Here is a 23,791-nt window from a genome sequence, read left to right as displayed (position 1 = left end):
CTATAGCTATAAAAACATTGGTCCAGAGCAGAAGTCAGGAATGGGTACCACAGGAAGTCTACCTCCTTCTTCTGAATTGGTCAGTGTGCAGTGTTCATCTTTAAGGATTTGTCTTGTGGCAATGTTGAATCATCAGAGATGCAGCCCTATAAGTAAAATAAAAAGCAACATATGGAGGGTGGTGATTATGAGAGTGCAAAATTAGGTAATAGAAAAAGGTATGGTATAAAAATGACTAGTGCTTTTTATAAAGGATGATTCAAGAAACTGCTTGGAATTTTCTTGTAAATATTAATTTGGAATAATGATTCAGGAAGAGGATAAAGATAAAATTGGCCACAGATAGATGGACACTGAATGTGGATGGCAGAAAATGAGTTAATTTTAATTTTCTGTAAATATATATATGAATATTTGTGAACATTTCCACAACAAATGATTTAAAGACTGTGACGTGCAATCTGTTTATATATCTTGTGTTGCTGAGAGCTACAATTTTTACGTATTAAATTGATGTTAAATATCAATAGCGTTTCTTTCCAACTTCATACAATAGCATTATTGGTAATACATTGGTAATACAAAGACATTTTTAATAAGCCAAATTCACGTTATTTTTCATTTTATAGTACTTACTATATACATCCTTATGACAAAATATGTTTTAATTTACTTTTCATTTCCCTTTCTCTCCTCAAGAGTCATGTAAGTGAGATATGCAGATTCATTCATTCCTTCTATAAATATTATTTTCGTATAATGTCTTGCTTAACTCTGTTTTAATGATTTATTTAATATTTACTTTTATTAAAAGCAGAGTGACATAGAGGGAAAGAGACAGAGAGACACTGAGACAAATGTCTTATTTCTGCTGGTTCACTGAGCAATGAATTCCATTCTGGTTCCAAATTGTGTGATAATGCCCTAGTACATCAGCTATCTTCTACTGCCTTCCCAGGAGCATTCCCAGATGTGCAACTGGAAGTAGAGTAGCAGCTTTAATTGGCATTCTATAAAGAGTACAAGCATTTGCAAGAATTGGCCTAACCTGCTGTGCCATGGCACTGGCCAAAATTTGTTGTATAATGAATAATGGGCTACTTGGTAACAATTGTCTCTTGTAGTGATATAAGTATTATTTTAAAGCTGTTTACATTTGGTTAAAATGTTTTAAAGATTTATTTATTTATTTGAAAGTCAGAGTTACACAAAGAGGGAAGGAGAAGCAGAGAGAGAGAGAGAGAGAGAGAGAGAGAGAGGTCTTCCACTCAATGGTTCACTCTCCAATTGGCTGCAATGGCCAGAACTGAGCTGATCCGAAGCCAGGAGCCAGGAGCTTCCTCCATGTCTCCCACGTGGGTACAGGGGCCCAATGACCTGGGCCATCTTCCACTGCTTTCTCTGGCCATAGCAGAGAGCTGGATCGGAAGTGGACTCAAACCAACGCCCATATGGGATGCCGGCCCTTCAGGCCAGGGCATTAACCCATTGCACCACAGGGCCGGTCCCTTGGTTAAATTTTTTAAGATGGGTATTTTCAACATTTGTAATAAATTCACATACAACAATAAAGTAGTACAGATGCAGTTTTCTCTCATCTTTCTCTCTAAGTACAACTTAATATCCTGGGAACAAGTCAATGGGAAACAACAAAGATGGTGAAAGTGAAACAGAGAAAGAGAAATTGACTAATGATCATTAGATTTGAAGAATACCATCAAGGGTTAATTATCTGAATAATCTTTGACTGTCTGAGGTATTTATCAAACTGAGTGTTGGGCAGCTCTTTAAATCAGAATCTCTAACAGGGATAGCCAAAAAACAAACTGGAGAAAATTTCCATTTGATATCCAAATGATTGAGAATGAAAAAGTTCAACAAAGACCCAGTGAGTGCTCCAGAATTTTCTCTATAATCAGGATACAGGTGTGTTGATTAACCTAGAGTGGCTATATCAGATATTTGGCAGGTTCAGACAAAATACACTTTACATCCTGTGCATGAATGTTAGACTGTCCATTCTGCCCACATTACAACACCATAACACTGATTGGTAATCCTTTCATTCAGTAATAGAGTAACTAGCTAACAGAAGTGCCTTTAGAAGCAGTAATGAAACCCCAGCTCAGTGACTCAATTGTGCTGCACAATTATATTGTAAATGGCACCAACAATTAAGACATAATCCCTTAAGAGCCAATATAACAAAGTAAATTAGAATAAAATTGAAAATGTTCTCAAAATTAGAGTTTATAGGAACTCATCCCACAAAATCAGGTCAGAACTTACATACTAAACATCAAAAAAGATAGTTGTCTGCTAGTAGAGAAGGTTTAATAGAATTAAGAATCTCCTGCAGAGTGATGTCAGCAAGACAGAAGATTATGAACTCCTGCACTTCTTTTGATTGGCCTGCATTATTCGGACAACAATTTTGTGGAAAAATTCCCTGTGTGACAAATAATTCTGATGCTAACATAAAATCTCCTGCACTCTGGGAAAATGCAAAATCAGAAATTTTTGGAAGATTAAGCACAATTTTTCTGTTAAATACACTATTGAACATTATTATTCAGGAAGAAATCTTTGGGCTTTTAGTTTCATCCAGAGTTGGAATTGTTGGATTCTGTGTCAGTCTCCAAATCTTCTGAAGGAGGCTTTATGAAGGAATAGCTTATCTTTTGGCAGTCTTGGAATGCTGAATATTCTCCTACAGTCAAGTCATTCAGCAAGAAAGGAGATGGCAGCTTGAGATTTTAGATGGCATAGATTGTGATCCTCCTTAGCGGAAAGCAAGCAGATGCAAAATCCCAGTTTTTAGGTTTCTGCATCAAACAGAAATTTGTGTATGTCTGACTCCCCAATTTCTGCAATGATACCCAGAGAACTAGTCATCATCTACCTAGCTTTAGAATGCAGAAAGGTCCATTACAGTCTAGCCCTTGTGGGAGAATGGAGACAAGCTTAGACGGGTCGGCATCTCAGATACTCCCTTACTTCCTGCACAGAGACAAAAATCTCAAATCTAGGCTTTATTCTAGGTACAGGAAAAGTTGGTAGATGCATCCAATGCTCAACTTTTCCAGGGCTGTCCAATGAATAGGCTTCTGACTAGCCAATATTCGACCTCTGATTATGTCTGGCACAGTCTATCCTTCTGTAGAAGGTCAATTAGGGGAGAAGAAAGAAAAAGAGAAGAAATAAATGCAGACAAAACTCAAAAAACTTATGTGAAACCATCAAGGAAACCAATAATGCATTATAGAAGAATATGTATTTTAAAATATATAAAAAGAAAGTACAAAATTATTCGTTGTAGTAAAGTACCATTAAAAGAGGCATACATACCAGTAAAGACCTACATTAAAAAAGAAGAAACAGCTCAGAAAAAAAACTAACCTTAGGGACTAACAACAACAAATAAAAGGCAATAACAAAGTAAAATCAGGGACAGAAAGAAGCAAATAACCAATATTAGAACAGATGTAAATAAAGTACAAAATTTTTAAAAGAATAAAATCACCAAAATTTTCTTTGTAAAAAGATTTTAAAAATAGATGAAATTTTGGAATCAGAAAAAAGTGTAGACTAAATGATAACAGAAATGAGAGAGGAGACAATACCGCCAATGGCACAGAAATAAAAAGAATTATTAGTGAATAATATGTCTTTTTTTCGTGGAGCATTTTGGATACAACAAAGATTTTAATACTGCCATACCACCTCTGTTTTTCTTACAGACTTTGTATTTGTTTTCTATAGCTGCTGTAACAAATTACCAAAATCTGCATTTCTTTAAAGCAACACACAGTCACTATCATAGAGCTCTATTTCTGTTACAAGACTAGGTCTCACTGGGTAAAAGGAAATTGTCAGCATGATTGCATTCCTTTCTATCAGTTCTTTTCCTTTCCAGCTTCCAGAAGCTACTCATACTCTATGGCTCATAACCCCATTCCTCCATTATTAAGGGTTCTAACAGACAGCAGGTTGAATCTTTCTCCTATCACTTCATTCTGTCTGCCTCTTTTGCCTCCCTCTTTAACATAGAAGGATCTTTGTCATCACATTGGCTTCATAGACAGGGTAACCTCCCAATGATAAGGTCAGCTGATTAGTAAACTTGATTGGATCTGCAACATTAACATGCCTTCCTACATAAATTAGCATATTTGCAGGCTTCTAGGTGTCAGAACAGAAATATTTCTGGAGCACAATTATTTTATTTATTGTATGCTTTCCCTCATAAACCCTTTACTCTGTACCCATTCTTATTTGTGAATTTTTCTTGCAGGAATATATTTCCATCTTGTACCAATCAAATTGTAATAATGAAATTGGTATCAATTACAGTTCGTAAGAGCATACTAAGACAGGTGCTTTTTGTAATACAGCATATAGAGGGACAAGGAAAGCCCCATATTGCAGAGAAAAGATGATAATACGGTGATGATCCAGTTTCCTTTGATGAAATGATTCTAAAGTAATATTCAGTGAGTTTTCTAAATATTTACAGGAAAGAAACTTGGTTGTAGCATTACTGATAATATTGAAAAAAGTGGAAAAATTCCTAATGTTGAGGAAATGGACAAATCATGTTTTATGTTTAAGTGAAATAGTATGCACTTATGATAAATTATATTTTTAAAGGATGTTTACTGATACATCAAAATATTTGGGATTTATTTCCAAATATGAAAACATGATAAAAAACACTACTATTACAATTTTAAAAAATGTTGTTTGGAGATGGAAACATTAGTTACCCTAATTTGTATATGTATAATATGTATAGGTATATATACATATATATATATATATATCTGTGTGTATCAAATTTCAACACTTTTCACAGAAATATATACAACTCTTATGTTTAATAAAAAAATGAAAAAGCATTAAGGATTTGGAATGCTAGCTACCCTGATTTGATTATTATACAGTGTATGCATCATTAAATTATCAGACTGTAGTTCACACTATGTATAATGGTACCTCACAAACATGTATAATTGAAAGTATTTACTTCAAAAACTGATGTTTGTATGACATCATTGTACATAGACCCATACTACAAATAATTCAATATTTTACTAATTTATTTTTGCAAAGTTAATTCTAAAGTGCACACAAATGTTAGTGTTTGTTTCTCCTGGAATTGTGAGTTTAAATGCTATTTATAGGATTTAAAAAAAATTTTTTGACAGGCAGAGTGGACAGTGAGAGAGAAACAGAGAGAAAGGTCTACCTTTTTCGTTGGTTCACCCCCCAATGGCTGCTGCGACCGGTGCACTGCGCTGATCCGAAGTCAAGAGCCAGGTGCTTCTCCTGGTCTCCCATGTGGGTGCAGGACCCAAGCACTTGGGCCATCCTCCACTGCCTTTCCGGGCCACAGCAGAGAGCTGGACTGGAAGGGGAGCAACCAGGACAGAATCTGAGCCCCGACTGGGACTAGAACCTTGGGTGCTGGCGCCGCAGGCAGAGGATTAGCCTATTGAGCCGTGGCGCCGGCTATTTATAGGATTTTAATAAGAAATTTACTACAATTTAAACAATTTATTTCAAATTTAAACAATTTATTTCAAATACATATAAATTAGGTTCATAATCAAGAGAAATACATTTCAAAAGTGAAAGCATTTATTTGGTTCAATTTCATTGTGACTTAGTAGTTATGATTCTGGAATCCCTTATAGAATTTTTTTCTTATTTCTGCTTTGCTTTGGGTTGTGTGACATTAATTATGTTATGAAATAGTAGTATTCCATAATGGAGACAATGATGATGATCAAGAAAGGATAGTGAGAGTATTGATGGTGATTTTTAATGACAAGTACTGGAAAACAGGAAGATAAGATTTTCTAATGACAAATCTGATCATGAGGTGCAAAAATCTTGGAAGACATGGAGATTGGAGAACTTGAATTTTAGAAGGAGAAAATGTTCCAAGGAAGGATGAAGAAGTCACTGAGATTTATATGGAGTTGATAAGGTTTAAGATGAAGTGTATGGTTTGATTAAATAGGCTATATCTTACCGTAAAACCATAATACAATAAACTAAACACTTCATGATTACCAGGAGAGTGAAGCTACTTTCTTCTCCTTTTTTTCTAGAACTAACTCCCTCATGCAAAAATACTAAAAGCAATAGTGAGAGAGCAAATATTGCTATGAGTTTAAAGCCAGGCAATAAGTTTGATTCAAGGAATGAACAACGTGTTACTTGCAATGGTGATCTTATAATCAGCCATTAATAAAAAAAAGACAGATACCATATGATTTCCCTGATCTGAGATAACTAACAGGTAACTGACCTATGCTATATTATTTATATTCACTATTTATTATTCATTATATTATTATTCTAATGCTCTCAGGAATCATGTGATACTCACTAGCATGAATGAGAGAAATTCTACAACACATTAGAGTTTAAAAAGAAATATATAAGAATGATTTCACTTTGTTATTATTACATTAGGTGTACTACAATTTTAAGACAGACAAAGGAAAGAAAAAGCTAAGCTATTTAACAGCAAGTTATAAAACAAGAATTAGAAAAACTTCATACACGGTTTATAAAATTTTATCTTATTTGGGGCCAGTGCTGTGGCGTAGTGGGTAAAGCTGCCACCTGTACTGCCGGTATCCCATATGGGTGTCGATTAAAGTTGGACTGCTTCACTTCTGATCCAGCTCTCTGCCACGGCCTGGGAAAGCAGTAGAAGTCCTTGGGTCCCTGAACCCACATGGGAGACCTGGAAGAGGTCCTGCCTCCTGGCTTCGGATCAGCGCAGCTCTGGCTGTTGTGGCCAATTGGGGAGTGAACCTTCGGATAGAAGACCTTTCTCTTTCTCTCTGCCTCTCCTTCTTTCTGTGGGTCTCTGTGTGTCTCTGTGTAACTCTTTCAAATAAAATAAATAAATCTTTAAAAATTATCTTATTTTAGTTATCAGTAAATGTTTTCATTTATTGTATTATCAATTTTTTCTATGATACAGCCTGTTTAATCAGGTCATGCAAATCATTTGAACCTTAGCAATTCCAGAAAGAATCACTAGTTTCTTTTTATTCTCTTGGGATTCTTTTTCCTTCTAAAAATCATTGCGATCTTCAACCAATAATTTTTTTATTTCCAGAATTTGTTACAGATTATTTTTAGGTAGTATCATTTTTGAAGGAACTCATAGATAAGCTGTGTGTGTGTTTTATAAGAAAGAGTAGTGAAGTAATTTTAAAATGAAGTAATAAATAAATCAATATATAAACATTTTTCAGTAATTACTTATTTTTGAACATCATATGTAAAGTTTCCACTTGCAATTCTTCAGTTGTGTCATCTATAAAGTATAATGTTGAAAAACATGTACAGTTTGGCAGTATAATAATACTTGAATAATTTTGAAGTTTCAATATATAGTATGATGGTTACCATTAATGACAATATACTATTTTTTTAAAAAGTTTATATGGTAGATATTAAGTGTGTTCACCACAAAGATGGTGAGAATATATATATATATACACACATACATATATACAAACATCATCATGTTTTATAATATATACATTATATTGAGAGGTGGCATTGTGGTGTTGCCTGTAAAACTGCTGCCTGCGACACCAGCATCCCATATGGGTACTGGTTTGTGTCCTGGATGGTCCACTTTTGATCCAGCTTTCTGCTAATGGCATGGGAAAATTAGCAGAAGATGGCTCAAGTGTTTGGCTCCCTGCCACCCATGTTGGGGACCCAGTTGAAGTTCCTGGTTCCTGGCTTTAGGCTGTCTCAGCGCAGACCATTGGAGCAGCTGGGAAACAAATCAGTGGATGGAAGATATCTCTTTCTCTGTCACCCTTCTCCCTCTGTAACTCTTTCAAAATAAATAAATATTTGCATATATAATTATATCTATTAAAATAATTTTAAAAGAAAGCCTTGGATAACTACAGGTAATATGTAGTTATTGTTATTATTATTATTATTCAGATATTCCTACTGCTTGAGAATAATTTGGTGTTGGAAGTTTAGTCAGGCATTAATTACCAGTGATAAGACATGAAAAATTATTGGACTATTCTACAAGTATAAAATGAGGCTATTACTATCTGAAATCCAAAGTGAGCCTGTATTTTTTGTGTGCTTTCTGCATCAATTCAGTATCAAGAACACAGGACTATCTTTGAAATATTCTTTTTAAAAGATTAGACCTGTATCTATTGCACACCTGAAGTTAACCTATATTTACATGGGAAAACAGATGATAGAGGAAAAATATTTAAATACTTCCAAAAGGAGACACTTCTGGATTAAGTAATGTTCTGCTAGGCAGTTCATTTGCTTTCTTCAATAAGTCAATGCCATTAACAACAATGCTGAAGTTGGGAGAAAGGGACAGACCTACAATACAAGAAGGTAAGATACAATCTAATACAAAAGCAATATATAGAAACTTTTATAGATTGTGATTCATGTAAACAAATGATTTAATTCTTATGGTATCAAATAAATTGTATACTGATTAGCAGTTAATTCATGTGAATGAATTTTGTTCCATCCTATGAAAACAAAATGTAACTGTATTAAAGAAATTGGCTCGTGTGATTATTGAGGCTGGTATTAGATAAAGGATTCAGCAGATTTGATGTTTTTGATCTCTTTTTAGTCTGTAGACGTCTGTTTTTGTGTCTGCTCATATGTTGGAGAGAAAGAGAGGGAGACACAGAGAGAAGGTAAAAATGTCTGATCTCTTAATCCTCTTGCCAGAGCACCAGCAATATCCTGGAAGCTCTGCCCCTTGTGACCTCATCTAAGCTTAATTGACACCCACAAGCTCCCTACATACAGATAATATAATACTGAAGAATAGGACTTTAACACTTTGGTTCACAATTTAGTCCATATCATTTGCTTCTGATCCCCCCAAACTCATGTCCTCACAAGTAAATAATTATTATTCCATTCCACGAGCCCTGAGAGAATTCATTCCAGTGTCAACTTTGAAGTTTGAAGTTCAATTTATCATCACAGAATCTATTAAATCAAGCAGCTGGTGTTCGGCATAGAAATTAAGATGCAACTTTAGAACCTGTACCCCATATCTGAGTCTCTGAGTTTGAGTCCGGTTTTGCTCCTGATTTGAGCTTCTTGATAATTCCCACCCTGAGAGGCGGCAAGTGAAGGCTCCGTGTTAGGTGAGTTCCAGACTCTTGATTTCACCCTGGTCTAGCCTAGGCTGCTGCAGGCATTTAGGGAGTTAACCAACAGATAGGAGAGCTCTGTCTGTCTGCCTCTGTGTGTGTGTGTGTGTGCGTGTGTGTGTGTCTGTGTATCTCTGCCTTTCAAAAAATAGATAGATAGATAGATAGATAGATAGAGGCAATCCTTAAGTTAAATGTGGGTGAGATTTCAGGTAATATTCATCCCGAAGCAAAATTCCTCTAACAGCTAAGAATCTGCAAAACTGAATAAGCTACATGCTTACAAAATACAATGGAATAAAATGCACAGGGTGGTTATCCCATTGCAAAGGTAGATCCAAAGGAAAGAAAAGGATGATGGGTCCAAAGATAGTTCAAAACCTAGCAAAGAAAATACCATTAGATTGTTTTACAACATATTTTATTGAAAAACAATATACATGCCAAGAAATAAATATGATTGTACAAATAAGGAAGTTTTTTCATCTGATCACACTCATAACCAACACTCAAATTTAGAACAAAACATTGCAATTACCCTGAAGAATCCTCTCTGTTCTCTCCCTTTATTTTTTTTTTGTCAACCTGCGGAATAAGACTATATTGTCCTTTGCATAATATGATTCAGTGAAGAACTGTTTGTGCTACCAGAAAGAAGAGATAAAGCAAGATTACTGTCTTTCTGGCACTCTATTATTTCAATTAACATAATGTCCTTCAATGACATCCATTTTGTTGCAAAGGTCAGGTTTTAATTTTATGGATAATATTCCATCATGTATTTATTTATTTTATTTTACATAGTCATCAGTTGATGAGCATCTAGATTGATCCCATATCTTAGCTATCGTGAATCCAGCTGTTATAAACATGTGAGTATAGGTAACTATTTCACATGCAATTTCGTTTCCTTTGGATATTTTCCCAGGAGTGGACTAGCTGGTCATATGGTGGATATATTTTTTTTTTTGTTTTCTGAGGAATCTCCATACTGTGTTCCATAATAGCTGTTCCAGTTTGCATCCCCAAGAAGAGTATATTAGTATACCTTTTTCTCCACGTCCTCACCAGCATTTGCTATCTTTTGAATGTTCAGTGACAGGCATTCTAACTGAATGGGTGAAATGTTACATCAGTGTGGTTCCATTTGCAGTTCCCTGATAACTTCTGATTCTGAATATTTTTTCATACGTCTGTTGGCTGTTTTTAGTTCATCCCTTGAAAAATTCCTTTTTATATACTTTGTTCTTTCCTTAACTGAATTGTTTTATTGTTGTTGACTTACTTGAACTCTTTATATATTTGGATATTAACCCTTTATTAGATGCTTGGTCTGCAAACATTTTCTCATGTTCTGTTGATTGCTTCTTTCCTTTGTGAATTGTTTCCTTTGCTGTGTAAAAGCTTGTTAGCTTGGTAACGCCCTTTGTATACATTTGCTTTTAATGTTTACTGCACTTCTGGGGTCTTATCCAAGAAGTCTCTGCCCAGGTCGATGATAGCAGAGTTTCCCTATTTTTTGCTTTAGTAATTCACTAATTTTAAAACCTAGGTTTATATTCTTGATCCATTGTGAGTTGATTTTTGCATAGAGTATGAGGCAAGTTTCTTGTTTCAAATTTCTGCATGTGGGAATACAATTTTTCCAACAGCACATGTTGAAGAGACTGATTGTTCTCCAGAGAATTATTTTGGCTCATTTGTCAAAGATTACTGTGTTGTAGTTAAGTGGATTAATTTCTGAGGTTTCTATTTTGTTCCATTTGTTTACATGTCTATTTTTGTCCCAGAATCAGACTGTTTTGATAGTAAAAGCCCTGTCACTTTTCTTGATCTCATATCGTGATGCCTCTGGTTTTCCTTATTTTTTTTAAAGATTGCTTTCGCTATTCAGGATTTTTGTGTGTCCATATGAATTTTTGGTTTGCATCTTCATGTTCTGAGAAGAATGCCCCCTGTATTTTGATTAGAATTGCATTTAATCTGTAAATCATTTTGGGTAGTATGGACATTTTGATGATATTAATTAGTTGAATCTATGAACATGGACTATTTTTTTTCATTTTCTGGAGTCTTTTTCTATTTCTTCCTTTAATATTTTGTGGTTTTCATTGTAGACATCTTTCCCATCCTTTATTAAGTTTATTCCAAAGTATTTAAAGTTTTTTTCTTTCTTTCCTTTTTTTTTTTTTTGTAGCTATTGAGAATGGGACTAATCTTGTAAGTCTTTCTCAGTCAAGCATCATTTGGTGCATATGACTACTACTGATTTCTTGTGTTGATGTTATATCTTGGAGATTTGCTGAATTATTTTATGAATTCAAATAGAATCTTAGTGGAGTCTTTTAGTTCCCTTATATAAAAGATCATGTCATCTGCAAACAGGGACAATTTTGCTTTCTGATTTCCAATTTGTATACATTGGCTTGTTTTCTTGCCTAATGTCTCTGTCTAAAACTTCCAGAACTATCTTGAAAAACAGAGGTGAGAGAACATCATTGTCTGGTTCTGAATGTTAGTGGAAATGCTTCCAACTTTTCCCCATTGTGATGCTGGCTGTGGGTTTGTTGTATAGTACCTTGATTGTGTTAAGGTATGTTCCTTTTATACCTAAAATTTGTAAAGTTTTTATTGGGAATGGATGATATATTTTACCAAATGCCTCCTCTTCATCCATTAAGATAATCATATGTTTTTCATTCTTAATTTTGTAGATGTGTTGTATCACATTTATTGAATTGCATATGTTGAATCATCCATGTATTCTTGGAATAATCCCATTTGATCCAGGTGGATTTTTTGTGATGTATTGTTGAATACATCAAAGTATTTGCTGATACTTTATTGATGATTTTTGAATTAGGGATATTAGTCTATGGTGCACTTTTTTTTGTAACTCTTTCAGGTTTTGGAATTAAGGTAATGCTGGCATCACAGAATGAGTTTGGAAGGGTTCTCTCCTTTCAGTTGTTTGGACAACTTCACCAATAATTGGGTGGAAGCCTATTTTTCACTGAGTCAATCTTCGTATTGTTCATTTGTTTATTCAAGATTTTTATATCTTTTTGCCTCAATTTTGACAGATTACATGTGTCTAGAAATCTATCCATTTCCTCTAGATTTTCCAATTTGTGACATATAAATGTTTGTAACAATTTTTAATTATGATTGGTATTTCTTTGATATCAGTTGTACTATCTCCTTTTTCTTCTCTGATTTTATTATTTTGGATTTTCTCCACTTTTTTTGGTTAGTTGGGCCAATGTAATCTAATAATTGGGTGATCAATTCTATAAATAAATATCTTTCCATTGATGAAAGTAGAGTGCTAAAGCCCCCATTATTATACTCAATAGAGAAGCAATATTCATAATATGTTCATCATTTTATTAGTAACAGCTAGCAAACTCATCAGATAAATCAGAAAAAAATCAACAAAAATAACAGCAGAAAAATCTCCATTATAGACTAAATGGACCTAATATCTACTGAACATTTTGTCTCTTTAGATCAATAAAAACATTCTTTTATTTTAACAAAATCATGAGTTTAGTATGGAAAAAACTAACAGAGACTTTGAATAAGTTAAACTAGCTAATGACAATCAATTTTCCTCAATGATTCCTATTCACTTACACAGGCAAAATAATGAAATCACAAATGATGATTTCTGCTTATCTTTAACTATTGTTATACTAAATAATCAAAAATAGATAAATGGAAATAATACAAATAGCTTTCACTGAGCTTATAATATATATGTGTGTATATATATATATATTAAAGATTTATTTATTTGGTACACAGAGTTAGAGAGAGAGCAGAAACAGAGGGAGAGAGATCTTCCATCTGGCCAAATGGCCATAACAAATGGGGTTTGGCCAGGCCAAAACCAGAAGCCGGGAGCTTCTTCCATGTCCCCCACCTGGCTTCAGGAGCCTAGGGAGTTGAGCCATCGTCTGCTGAGTTTCCAAGCACATGAGCAAGGAGCTGGATTGGAAGTAGAGCAGCTGAGACTTGAACTGGCACCTCTTTGGGTTGCCAGTCCTGCAGGCCCTGGCTTAACCTGCTACACTACAGGGGGCAGCCCCCAAGCAAATATATTTTTATCATAAGGAATTTCTGACAAGGAAGGAATCACAAAAGTCTCAGAGAAATAAGAAAATATAGGGGAAGGGATGGCGTTGTGTTTCAGTAGGTTAAAGCTGTGGCCTTCAACAATGACATCCTGTATGAGCACTGATTCAAGTCCCCATTGTTCCACTTGTGTTCCAAATCCCTGCTAATATGTTTGGGAATGCAGTGGAGGATGGCCCGGGTGCTTGGGTCCCTGCATACAAGGGGGAGACCTAGAAGAAGCTCCTGGCTCCTGGCTTTAGCCTGACCCAGTCCTGGCTGTTGCAGCCTTTTGGGGAATGAACCTGCGGATGGAAGATCTCTCTTTTTCTGTCTCTCTTTCTCTCTCTTTCTATAACTCTGACTCTCAAATAATTAAGTAAATCTTAAATTAGGGACATGGAAGTGTGCATGGGTTAGAAGTCAAGGGCAAATGAAACCTAGCAAATATCTGTTGAAGGAGAGACACTTTTTAAGGAATCACACTGTGATTACATTAAGGAAACCCGCTTTATAAGAACTGAATATCACTTTACTGCAATGGTTTGTCATGCTTAAATACAGTAGTCAAGTAATATTTCCAAAAAGATCCCAAAAACTGTCAAGTAAAAGAAAAGAGAACTTAAAAAAAATCACAAAACCACTATTTTCTATAAATTAATAGACTACGCATTTTGAGTTAATTGTAGCATATATATGTACATATAAATATGTAAATGTACTTATATTCTTAGGAATGATTACTCTTATATCACTGATTTTGTTTTTTTCTACTTAGTATGGACTCCAGTTCTTTAGTTCTTATTTATAAACAATCTTTTATATAAGCTTCCTTTTCTAAGGGAAACTTTTATAATTTAAATTAAGTCTACCAATAGTATATTTCCTCCTTAGTCATATGATGTATGTATAACTTTAACATCTGTGAATACATTTCATATGCAGCTATGGTAACCATAATGGTACTCAGTAAAATGCTCCCTTGCAGTAGTGTTTTTTGATAATTTTTTATTCTGCAAATTTCTAAGCAAATATTTTCAAAGATAGACTTTACAACATGCCTGAGAACATTTATTAATCTTGGAATTAAGAACTACTTCCTAACATCTAGTCAAACAAAATAGTTATCTGAATGTATAAAAAGCGAAACAAAAACAAACAAACGACAAAAAAACACCGTATAGAAATAATGGGGTTGGAAAATAATGAACAGATAAGAGTTTGAGCTTTGCCAACACATAACTGTGTCCACATTATTAAATGGAGAATTTTATATGACATTTGGGTTGAGTTAACAAAAGAAAAATTAATTTCTAAAAAGTCTGCAATTCAGAATTTTGCTAATTGCATCTCACAATATGATCAATTTGCCTTTGCAGTGTTTAGTTTTTAGAGAATATCTTAAATTTCACTATTGTTTGATTCAAATAAGCTATGTTTCTCTGTCGATTTACTTTCTATGAGTAATAATAGGTGTTTTTCACTTTATACATTTAAAATATCCATTAATGATCAAATTCTCCTAAATTGCATTAGTCACTTTAGAAAATTGCTTTAGAGCATCTAACAAGCTAAATAAATCATGATCAATTGCATTTTTAGATGTTCCTACAGTTTGAATAATGCTTCTTTACATTAACAAAATTTAATCGCCACTTTGAGGTATTAGGAAGGTGGAAGCTTGATGTGACTGTCATGTTTAGAAGTTGAGCCTTTGGTAGATAATGAAGATTACACAAGGGCATCAAGATAGGGTCCATAGTTAAACACTGGTAGCTCTATAAGAATAAGGAGAGAGACCAGAACATACATATGCTCCTTGTCTCCAGTCTTGTAATACTCTTTGTCTTCCAGGGTCTCTGCCAACAAGGACATCACCAGATGAAATCCCTTGACCTCAGAAAAATACAGTGAGGCAGAATAAAGCCCAAGCCTTTATAATTTACCCAATCTTTGGTATGTTATTATAGCAGTTTGTAAAAAGTCATTTGGCTTCTTTTTTAAAGTAGGGTAGTAGGGAGAAAATCTCATCTTTTTTTTTTTTTTTTTTTAGATTTATTTATTTATTTGAAAGGCATAGTAACAAAGAGGCAGAGGCAAAGAGATCTTCCATCTGTTGGTTCACTCCCCAAGTGGCCAGAGCTGAGTGGGCCAAAGTCAGGAGCCAGGAGCATCTTTGGGGTTTCCCACATGGGTGCAGGGGCCCAAGCATTGGGACCATCTTCTACTGCTTTCCCAGGCCATAGAAGATAGCAGGATCGGAAATGGAGCAGCCGGGACCCAAACTGGCACTCATATGGGATGTGGGCACTGCAGTCAGCGGCCCCAAGTTATTTGTCTTTAAAACCTATAATGTATGAACAGATCTCTATGTATTTTATACCCTAAATGAAGTTTAACATCTTTAGCTATGTGTAGCTTGATCCTCTTGATATTAAAGTGCCTTTTCAAGTTAACTTTGGTGTTTCACCAAACTGATTATAAGGAGCTGCATTAGTCAGCTTGGGCTGCTACAACAATTAAAAAAAAAAAGAACATGTTCTTTGATTTTTTTCCTCATGTTTCTATAAAATGAGTAGTCCAGGACCAGGGTGTCAGTATGGGGGCATTCATGTGAAGGCTGTCTTCCTGGCTTTCAGATGCCATTTCCTTGCTGTCTTCACTTGCCGCAGAGACAAAGTTAAGCAAAACCATTGGTTGTCGCTCTTAAAAGGACATCAATTATATCATGACAGCCCCATCTGAAGGTCATCATCTAAATACAACTGCTTCTCAAGGGCTTATTTCCAAATACCATTACATTGTGTAGGTAAAGATTCATATATTTGAGCTGGGGGAGAACATAATTCAGTCCATAACATTTTATCCTAGGCCCTCCAAAGTTACTGTACTTGAATGCAAAATCTATTCACTTCACAACAACAGCACCAGAAGTCTTAATGTGTTCCAGCATCAAGTCAAAGGCTAAAAACCAATTTTGCCTCTAAATACCTTTAGTTAAAATCCCCCTATAGATTCCAATTCAATCCCATCAAGGTGGCATGTACCAATGCCATCACACTAGTCAAAGTGATCAATTTCAGTTCATAATTGATCATAATGATAGATCTAAGAGTCAAAGGGATCACGTAAACAAGACTAATGTCTGCTAATACTAACTGATAGAATTAAAAAGGGAGAGAACAATCCAACATGGGAAGCAGGATACACAGCAGACTCATAGAATGGCAAATGTCCTAAACAGTACTCTGGCCTCATAATCAGCCCTTAAGGCATTTGGATCTGGCTGAAGAGTCCATTAGAGTATTTCAGGCATGGAAAGCCAAGACACTCTGACAAAACAAACAAACAAACAAACAACCCTAAATGAAAGATCTCTGCAAGTGAAATCCAGTGGAAAGAATGGGCCATCAAAGAAGGAGGTACCTTTCTCTGAAGGGGGGAGAGAACTTCCACTTTGACTATGACCCTGTTGGAATAAGATCGAAGTCAGCGAACTCAAAAGGCTTCCATAGCCTTGGTAACTCATGACAAGAGCCTAGAGTGATTACTGATGCCATAAACAAGAGTGTCAATTTGTTAAGTCAACAACAGGAGTCACTATGCACTTACTCCTCATGTAGGATCTCTGTCCTTAATGTGTTGTCCAATGTGAACTAATGCTATAACTAGTACTCAAACAGTATTTTACACTTTGTGTTTCTGTGTAGGTGCAAACTGTTGAAATCTTTACTTAATAAATACTAAATTGATCTTCTGTATATAAAGATAATTGAAAATTAATCTTTATGCGAATGGAATGGGAGAGGGAGCGGGAGTTGGGAGGGTTGTGGGTGGGAGGGAAGTTATGGGGGGAAAAAGCCATTGTAATCCATAAACTGTACTTTGGAAATTTATATTTATTATATAAAAGTTTAAAAAAATCCCCCTATAACTATACACTGATGATACATTATGTGTTTTCAAAATATGACGGTGAAACATGATTAGAACAGGCAATCTCATTCCAAAAGCAAGAAATATGAAAGAATAAAGGGATAATGAATTTGCCAAACAGTGCAAAATAAACTCTATCACACCATCTTATGACAACTCCTGTTGTCCTGCTCTGCTTCATGCTCTACCCTCTTAATCTGCAAGGGTGGTGGTCCTGGTCCTGGTTTCAGGACCAAGGTAGGTTGAGTATGTGCTCTTGTGGCAGTGCCAGTGGGAGTCATGCTCTGGTGGCTCTGCCAAGCCTGCATCGAAATAACATAGATTTACAATGGAAACATTCATATCTTGTGTTTCTTGAAGACTGGCAGGGAAAACAGGTCACAGTAGATGTAGTTCCTAGTGACAGACCTCCTCCAAGATTGCAAATATTTGGCTCTGTTTCCTCATATGAAAGTGGCTTCTGGTCTTTTCATATACTTATAAAAATATCAATTCCATAAGGAAGCTCCATCCTTATGAATTCATCAAACCCCAGCCACTCTTGAAAGTCCCGAACTCCAAATAGTCAGACACTGAGCATTAGAGCTTTCAACATAGAAATTTGCAAGAGGACATAAATACTTAGTCTATATCATTCTCACTGCTTTCACAGTAAGAAAAAATTGAAATAACACCAATAATTACAGTGTGAATAATGGGATGTGGCACTTAGTAATCACTTTAACAATACCCAGAATATAAAATTACTCATATAATGGGAAGTTTGTAAAAGAAACAAAAAGACTTATTAACTATGTATATAGAGGAACATATATATCTTAAGGAAACTAAAAAGTAGTCACTAATCACATCACATGCTAAAAGTTTTTGATTTGATGAAACAAAATTTAGTCTTGAGTATTGTTATCAAAAGAGTATTTCCTGTGTATTCCTGTTTTTATTAACAGTATCTAATATAGCCATGGATCCCACTCCAAAAATGCACTTTTGAAATCATACTTTTCAAAACCCAAGAGTAGTACACTTCCAAAACATTTTATACAGCTTTCAAAATACCCAATATCAAATCTATATATAATTAATCCGAAAGAAATAGCATTTCCGAATAGTTTTGTGTTCCTTCATATTAGAACACTCTTATACATGTAAATACTATGTACCACAAGTGTTTTAAGATTTTGAAATCCACAGACACTTTAGCTTTTGTGCAAGTTCCAGTACATTCCTTTCACTTAAGATATTAGCCTAAATATTCCACATTTTTCATATTTCATTAATTTTAATATTATATATAATACATGTATAGAAATCTTTTTACAAGAAGGTTGCAATTGCATTCAAAAAGTATCAACTACGGGCCGGCGCTGTGGCATAATGGGTAAAGCCACCTCCTGCAGTGCCAGCATCCCATATCGGCGCTGGTTCAAGTCCTGACTGCTCCACTTCTAATCCAGCTCTCTGCTATGGCCTGGGAAAGCAGTAGAAGATGGCCCAAATCCTTGGGCCTCTGCACTTGCGTAGGAGACCCGGAAGAAGCTCCTGGCTCCTGGCTCCTGGCTTCGGCGGCACAGCTTTGGCCATTGCCGCCAATTTGGGAGTGAACAAGCAGATGGAAGACCTCTCTCTCTCTCTGCCTCTCCTTCTCTCTCTGTGTAACTCTATGTACCTCTGACTTTCAAATAAAGTAAACAGTTCTTAAAAAAAAGTATCAACTACAAAAATAATATTAAAATACAGATCAGAGTCTGAACTATATTCTAGACATATAGAAAGATTTCCACATTAGTATCTTTAATATTGGAGATAGGGCTGGTTTTGTGCTATAGTAGGTAAAGCTGCCCCTTGGGACACTGACATGCCATATGGGTGCTGGTTCAATTCCTTGCTGATTTGTTTGCAATCCAGCTACCTACTATTGTGCCTGGTAAAGCAGTAGTGCACGGCTCAAGTGCTTGAGTCCTTGCACCCATGTGGGAGACCCAGAAGAAGCTCCTGGCTCCTGTTTCCTTTTTCCTGCTTTGGCCTGTCCCAGTCTTGGCTGTTGTGGCTGTTTGGGGAATGAATCAGCAGATGGAAGATTTCTCTCTGTCTTTCTGTCTCGGTCTCTGCCTCTCTGTCTCTCTCTCTGTCTCTCTCTCCATCTCTCTGTCTCTGTCACTCTGCCTTTCAAATAAATAATACTTTTTTTAAAGAGAACTCAGAATATATTAGGATTCAAATTAAAAGTAACTTAGCAACTACCATGCATACACTGTGATTACTGCTGTGGTGCCTTCAGATTGCCTACATAGGAGAATCTCGAGTTGGAAATAGATGGTGGTAGGGAGCTAAAACGTGTATACTAGGGGCCCATGGATACACGTCCTAACTGTTAGATTTGTCTTTCCTGAATTCAACAGTTTCATGTAAAAATACCATGCTGCAATTTCAGACATTACCAAAGATTGGTGCCAAAGATGTAGCTCTTGCAATGGAAACATTACATAGGTTTGCAAGATTCCTTTGATCTCTAGCTAAGCAGAGATGAACCCTGGAAGAGCATGGAAGAAGTTACAGAAGACGGATATTACTAGGTCAAGCTATCGTAAGAGTAAGGGATCCAAATATCAAGGAGGGAAGATGATGTAACCATAGGAATAGCAGTGGTCACCCCTTTCTCTGAAGCATCACTTAGACTTCAGCACTATCTGCATTATCTACCCCTCTCCCCCAGCTCTGCAGCTTCCTTGGTGTAAAAGCTTATCACTGATCCTGGCTCAAAATAACCAACAAAGTTGCCCCTGTGTCCTGTGGCAACCATTAACTAATGATAAGGTCATTATAATTAAATTCGATGATCCATATTCCCACTCACATCATTCAGTTGATGCCATGACACTTCTTAGATTTCAACAGATTTTGAGATCTTATATATTTTTCTTCTGCATTTATTTTATGAACACAATATACAATATTTTAAAATTTAATCAAACATTATATAGTTTTTTATTTCCCAGACTTACTATAGTCTACTTAAAATTATAAAGTCTGACATCTTTATCTCACTTTATAACAAAAGGAACTCAGAAGTGAAGAGTGAACCAATAGTGTCATCACACCTCATTTTGAAGTCAGCTGTTCAAAGGTTTAAGTAATTTTCTAAAAATAGTGAATGGCAATGAAAAGGAAAAATTAGAAATTTTGATTAGAAATCAAAAATGAACTAAATGGATGCGATCTCTTCAGTCCTGTTTTCTCCATTATTCCAAGGCTAATACTCTAATAGAGTTAAATCAGAAAAAGAGAAAACACAGCAATGATTTTGAAGCCATAGGATAAAATTTAACGAATTCGGTAAATAGCTACTGAAGAACAAAACAAGTTTAGAAGGCACTGTACAACTAGCTGGCTACTAAGTCAGAAGGACTAACTAAAAAAGGATAATTTTATTCCTGGAGCTGAAAAACAAAGGAAAGAAGTTGGGGTTCCCTGAACCTAGAAGACTGTAAGAACTGACGCCTTGGATGAGGATGAGGAACTCAGGACTCCAGAGTAGGCACTAGAGATTTGGAACACTGGTAAAGAACTCAAAGGGGTTCAGAACTCAAAATAGAATGGGTCAGACAATTATGTTGGTATCTCTGGGTCTGATAATGATGTTGGTCTGCAGTGAATTAAGGGAGAAGGAGAGAGTTGATTAAAATCATGTATCACTTCCATTGTGAAACCTTCACCAAACAGTTGTATAAAAAGGAAGAAAACATAATCCAACTTTCTAATTTCTTGCTCATTCTCTTGACTATGGTACCTGTTGGGAGAGGACTGATACAGTAGGAAACGTGGTGCTATGGAGCAAACTACGCTAAAAAGCAGCAACAGAAAAAAGGTACATCACTCACATGCTACACTATTTTTCTAAGAAATATAAAGAGGAAAATTTCAGAAAAATAAAACTTCAAATTATTTAAAACAAGGAATAGTAAGGAGAAACATGATAAGAATTAATTTTTTAATGGACACTCTTTTTAAGTACAGACTTTGGGACTTTTACTGATTCACCTGAGCTCCCAGGTAGAATCGGGGAATGCAACACAGGAGGTACACTCACATCCTCAGAGTTATTCTTGTCTGGAAGTACAATGTGAACTCTTTTCTTTCTTTTTCTTTTTGAGCAAAAAATAATTATACAACCAAAGCAAGCAATCAAAAGGACAAACAACACCAGGCCCGCATTAATAACCTTCATCTTGTGTCTCCTTGGGGCTGGGCCACTGTCAATACTACCTCCATATCCTTTTATCAGGCAGTTGGGTGGATCCCACGAATAGTTGCAATGGCAGTGATGTTTATTGTTGCAGATGCCCCTCTCATTACAGAATGCAGGTGAGCAATTACTATCCAGGATGGATATGTGGACACACTGCCTGTGGACACAGAGATGCTCTGGACCACACTCTGTGCCATCCTTCACTTCACCGATATCAGGTGTATTCATTCCATAATGATAGTCAGTACTCCAGCAGGTTACTTCATTGAAGTGAGTCCAATGCACAGTAGTATGATCACTCAACTGTGGAATTTCTTGCACATTATCGCACTGAACTCTTCCACACAGGATGTCTGGGATATCGCATTTTTTATATTTAACACCCTTGATACCACAGTGACCAAAACGAGTACCTTGGGTGTTCACTTCTTCGTAGCAAATCCGATTTGCACTCTTTGCTTTCTTGCCAAAAATACGCCTACACTGTTCAGTGCGGTCACTACATCTTTTTTCATAGCAGAAAGATGTGTCACTACAAGGAATTCCATCTTCCACATACACATCCTCTGGACACTTATGAGACGTCCCACTGCACCACTCTGGAAGATCACACATATTGTCTTTCTTTCTACACACGGACCCTGATGGTAAGAATTTGCAGTTTTCACAACAAGGCCCAGAAGCACAAGCAGCCCCATTAATTAAAGTGCAGTTTGGCATACAACAGGGATCTTTTGCACAACGCTGTAAAGCTCCACAGTCACATTCCTCTTCTTCTTCAATAATGCCATTCCCACAGCGTGTGTTGTTGAAGATGTCCTTGGTGTAGTCCTGTTCCAGCAAACATGTTGTCCTTTCTACAGTGTACCACCAAAATCTATTAAAACTGCAATTGCTAAATTTTGTTGTTGGTGGGTTATCTGCATGCATTATGCATTTTGAGTTCCCACATACACATTGATCCTCATCATGGAACATGCCCAAATTATGACCTATGTGATGAGCCATGGCAATTCCACAAATTGTCAAGGTTCTGTTTAAGAAAGTAACAATTCCACAACTCTTATATGGTACACATATTCCTCCAGTTAACCCTAGGCCGCTTAATCCTTTTAAATTCTTGTTTATAAAAAGTAGTGACATATCATGTTTTATCCGGGGCAACACATGTGCATATTTCCAATTGCAAAAATACTGAAAAGATCTTCTTACATCATCTACTATAACCAAATTTTCATTATTCCAGATCTCCAGAGCAAACACCAGCATCTTAATGCCTAGCACATCATAAATGGAATCTGCTACATTTGTAACCACATATAGATCATCCAGCAACATTGAGTCATTGTTTTCATAATGAGTATATAGAGAATTATCGATCACCAATACAATTTCAATTGTCCTAAAGTGGACCCACCAGCCCACATAAGCACTTTGCTCCAGAGTGGAATGATCAATATCTTGACCTATTATTTCATCTGGTATAATGCCAGGTCTCATTGTACGGGATTGTGTTTCCTCACTTTCCATCTTATATACCAGGTGTTCAAATGTGGTAGAAAATGCTATGGGCATGATTTCATAAGCCATGTTGTTTATGTATAACATTCCTTTAAAGCCTCCAAAGCAGGTACTGAGAGCAACCAGGGATTCTGGATCCCCCTCCATAAAACCGTGATAATAGCAGTCCTTGTGCACAAAAGGCTGGTCCTCTAAGAGAGCACCCTGGTCTGTATAGGTGAACACTGAGAGGTGTTTGGACAGCAAAAACTTCTTGACCTTCATGTGGACAATGTATCTTTGGCCCCCAAAGCGCAGGCTATAGGAGAGCCAGCCTGGAGACTTTTTGCCTCTGGCACTGCCAGTTACTTTCAAAGGAATGACCACCTCTGGGGGATTATGATTTGGGGGCTGCTCCGCCTGGATGTGTCCACAAAAGGACAGAATCACCCCAAGCCAGTTTAGCAGGAGTAGGAATCTCATGTAAAAGAGAGCTTCATTCAAAGTCATTATAAAGCTATAGCTATAAAAACATTGGTCCAAAAAAGTCAGAAATGGGAGCCACAGCTAGTCTACCTCCTTCTTCTGAACTGGTCAGTGTGCAGTGTTCATTGTTAAAGATCTGTCTTGTGGCAGTGATGAATCATCAGAGATGCAGCCCTATAAGTAAAATAAAAAGCAACATTTGGAGGGCAGTGATTACGCAAGTGTGCAATTGGATGAAAGGAAAAGTTATGTGTTAAAAGTGATTAGTGTTTTGTACAGGATGATTCAAGAAACTGCCTGAAAT

General features: G+C 36.0%; 1 protein-coding gene across 1 annotated transcript; it reads right to left on the bottom strand.

Moving 5' to 3' along the window:
• Positions 1–12: 12 nt before the first annotated feature.
• LOC100349472 (disintegrin and metalloproteinase domain-containing protein 29) lies at positions 13–23,583 on the bottom strand. Its single transcript, XM_051832444.2, has 2 exons — positions 20,354–23,583; positions 13–146 (listed from the first exon to the last, which is right to left on the bottom strand). Exon 1 carries the CDS (start codon positions 23,509–23,511, stop codon positions 21,244–21,246), a length of 2,268 nt encoding a protein of 755 aa, XP_051688404.2. The 5' UTR covers positions 23,512–23,583; the 3' UTR covers positions 13–146; positions 20,354–21,243.
• Positions 23,584–23,791: the final 208 nt, after the last annotated feature.

The sequence above is a fragment of the Oryctolagus cuniculus genome, chromosome 2 (genome assembly GCF_964237555.1).
Source record: "Oryctolagus cuniculus chromosome 2, mOryCun1.1, whole genome shotgun sequence".
Taxonomy (NCBI): domain Eukaryota; kingdom Metazoa; phylum Chordata; class Mammalia; order Lagomorpha; family Leporidae; genus Oryctolagus; species Oryctolagus cuniculus.
Note: the sequence above shows the minus strand (reverse complement) of the source record. Positions and strands in the feature narration are given on the sequence as shown.

Bases quoted from the DNA above. Each gene is read 5' to 3' on its own strand.
- LOC100349472 (XM_051832444.2), bottom strand. From the start codon at position 23,511: ATGACTTTGAATGAAGCTCTCTTTTACATGAGATTCCTACTCCTGCTA.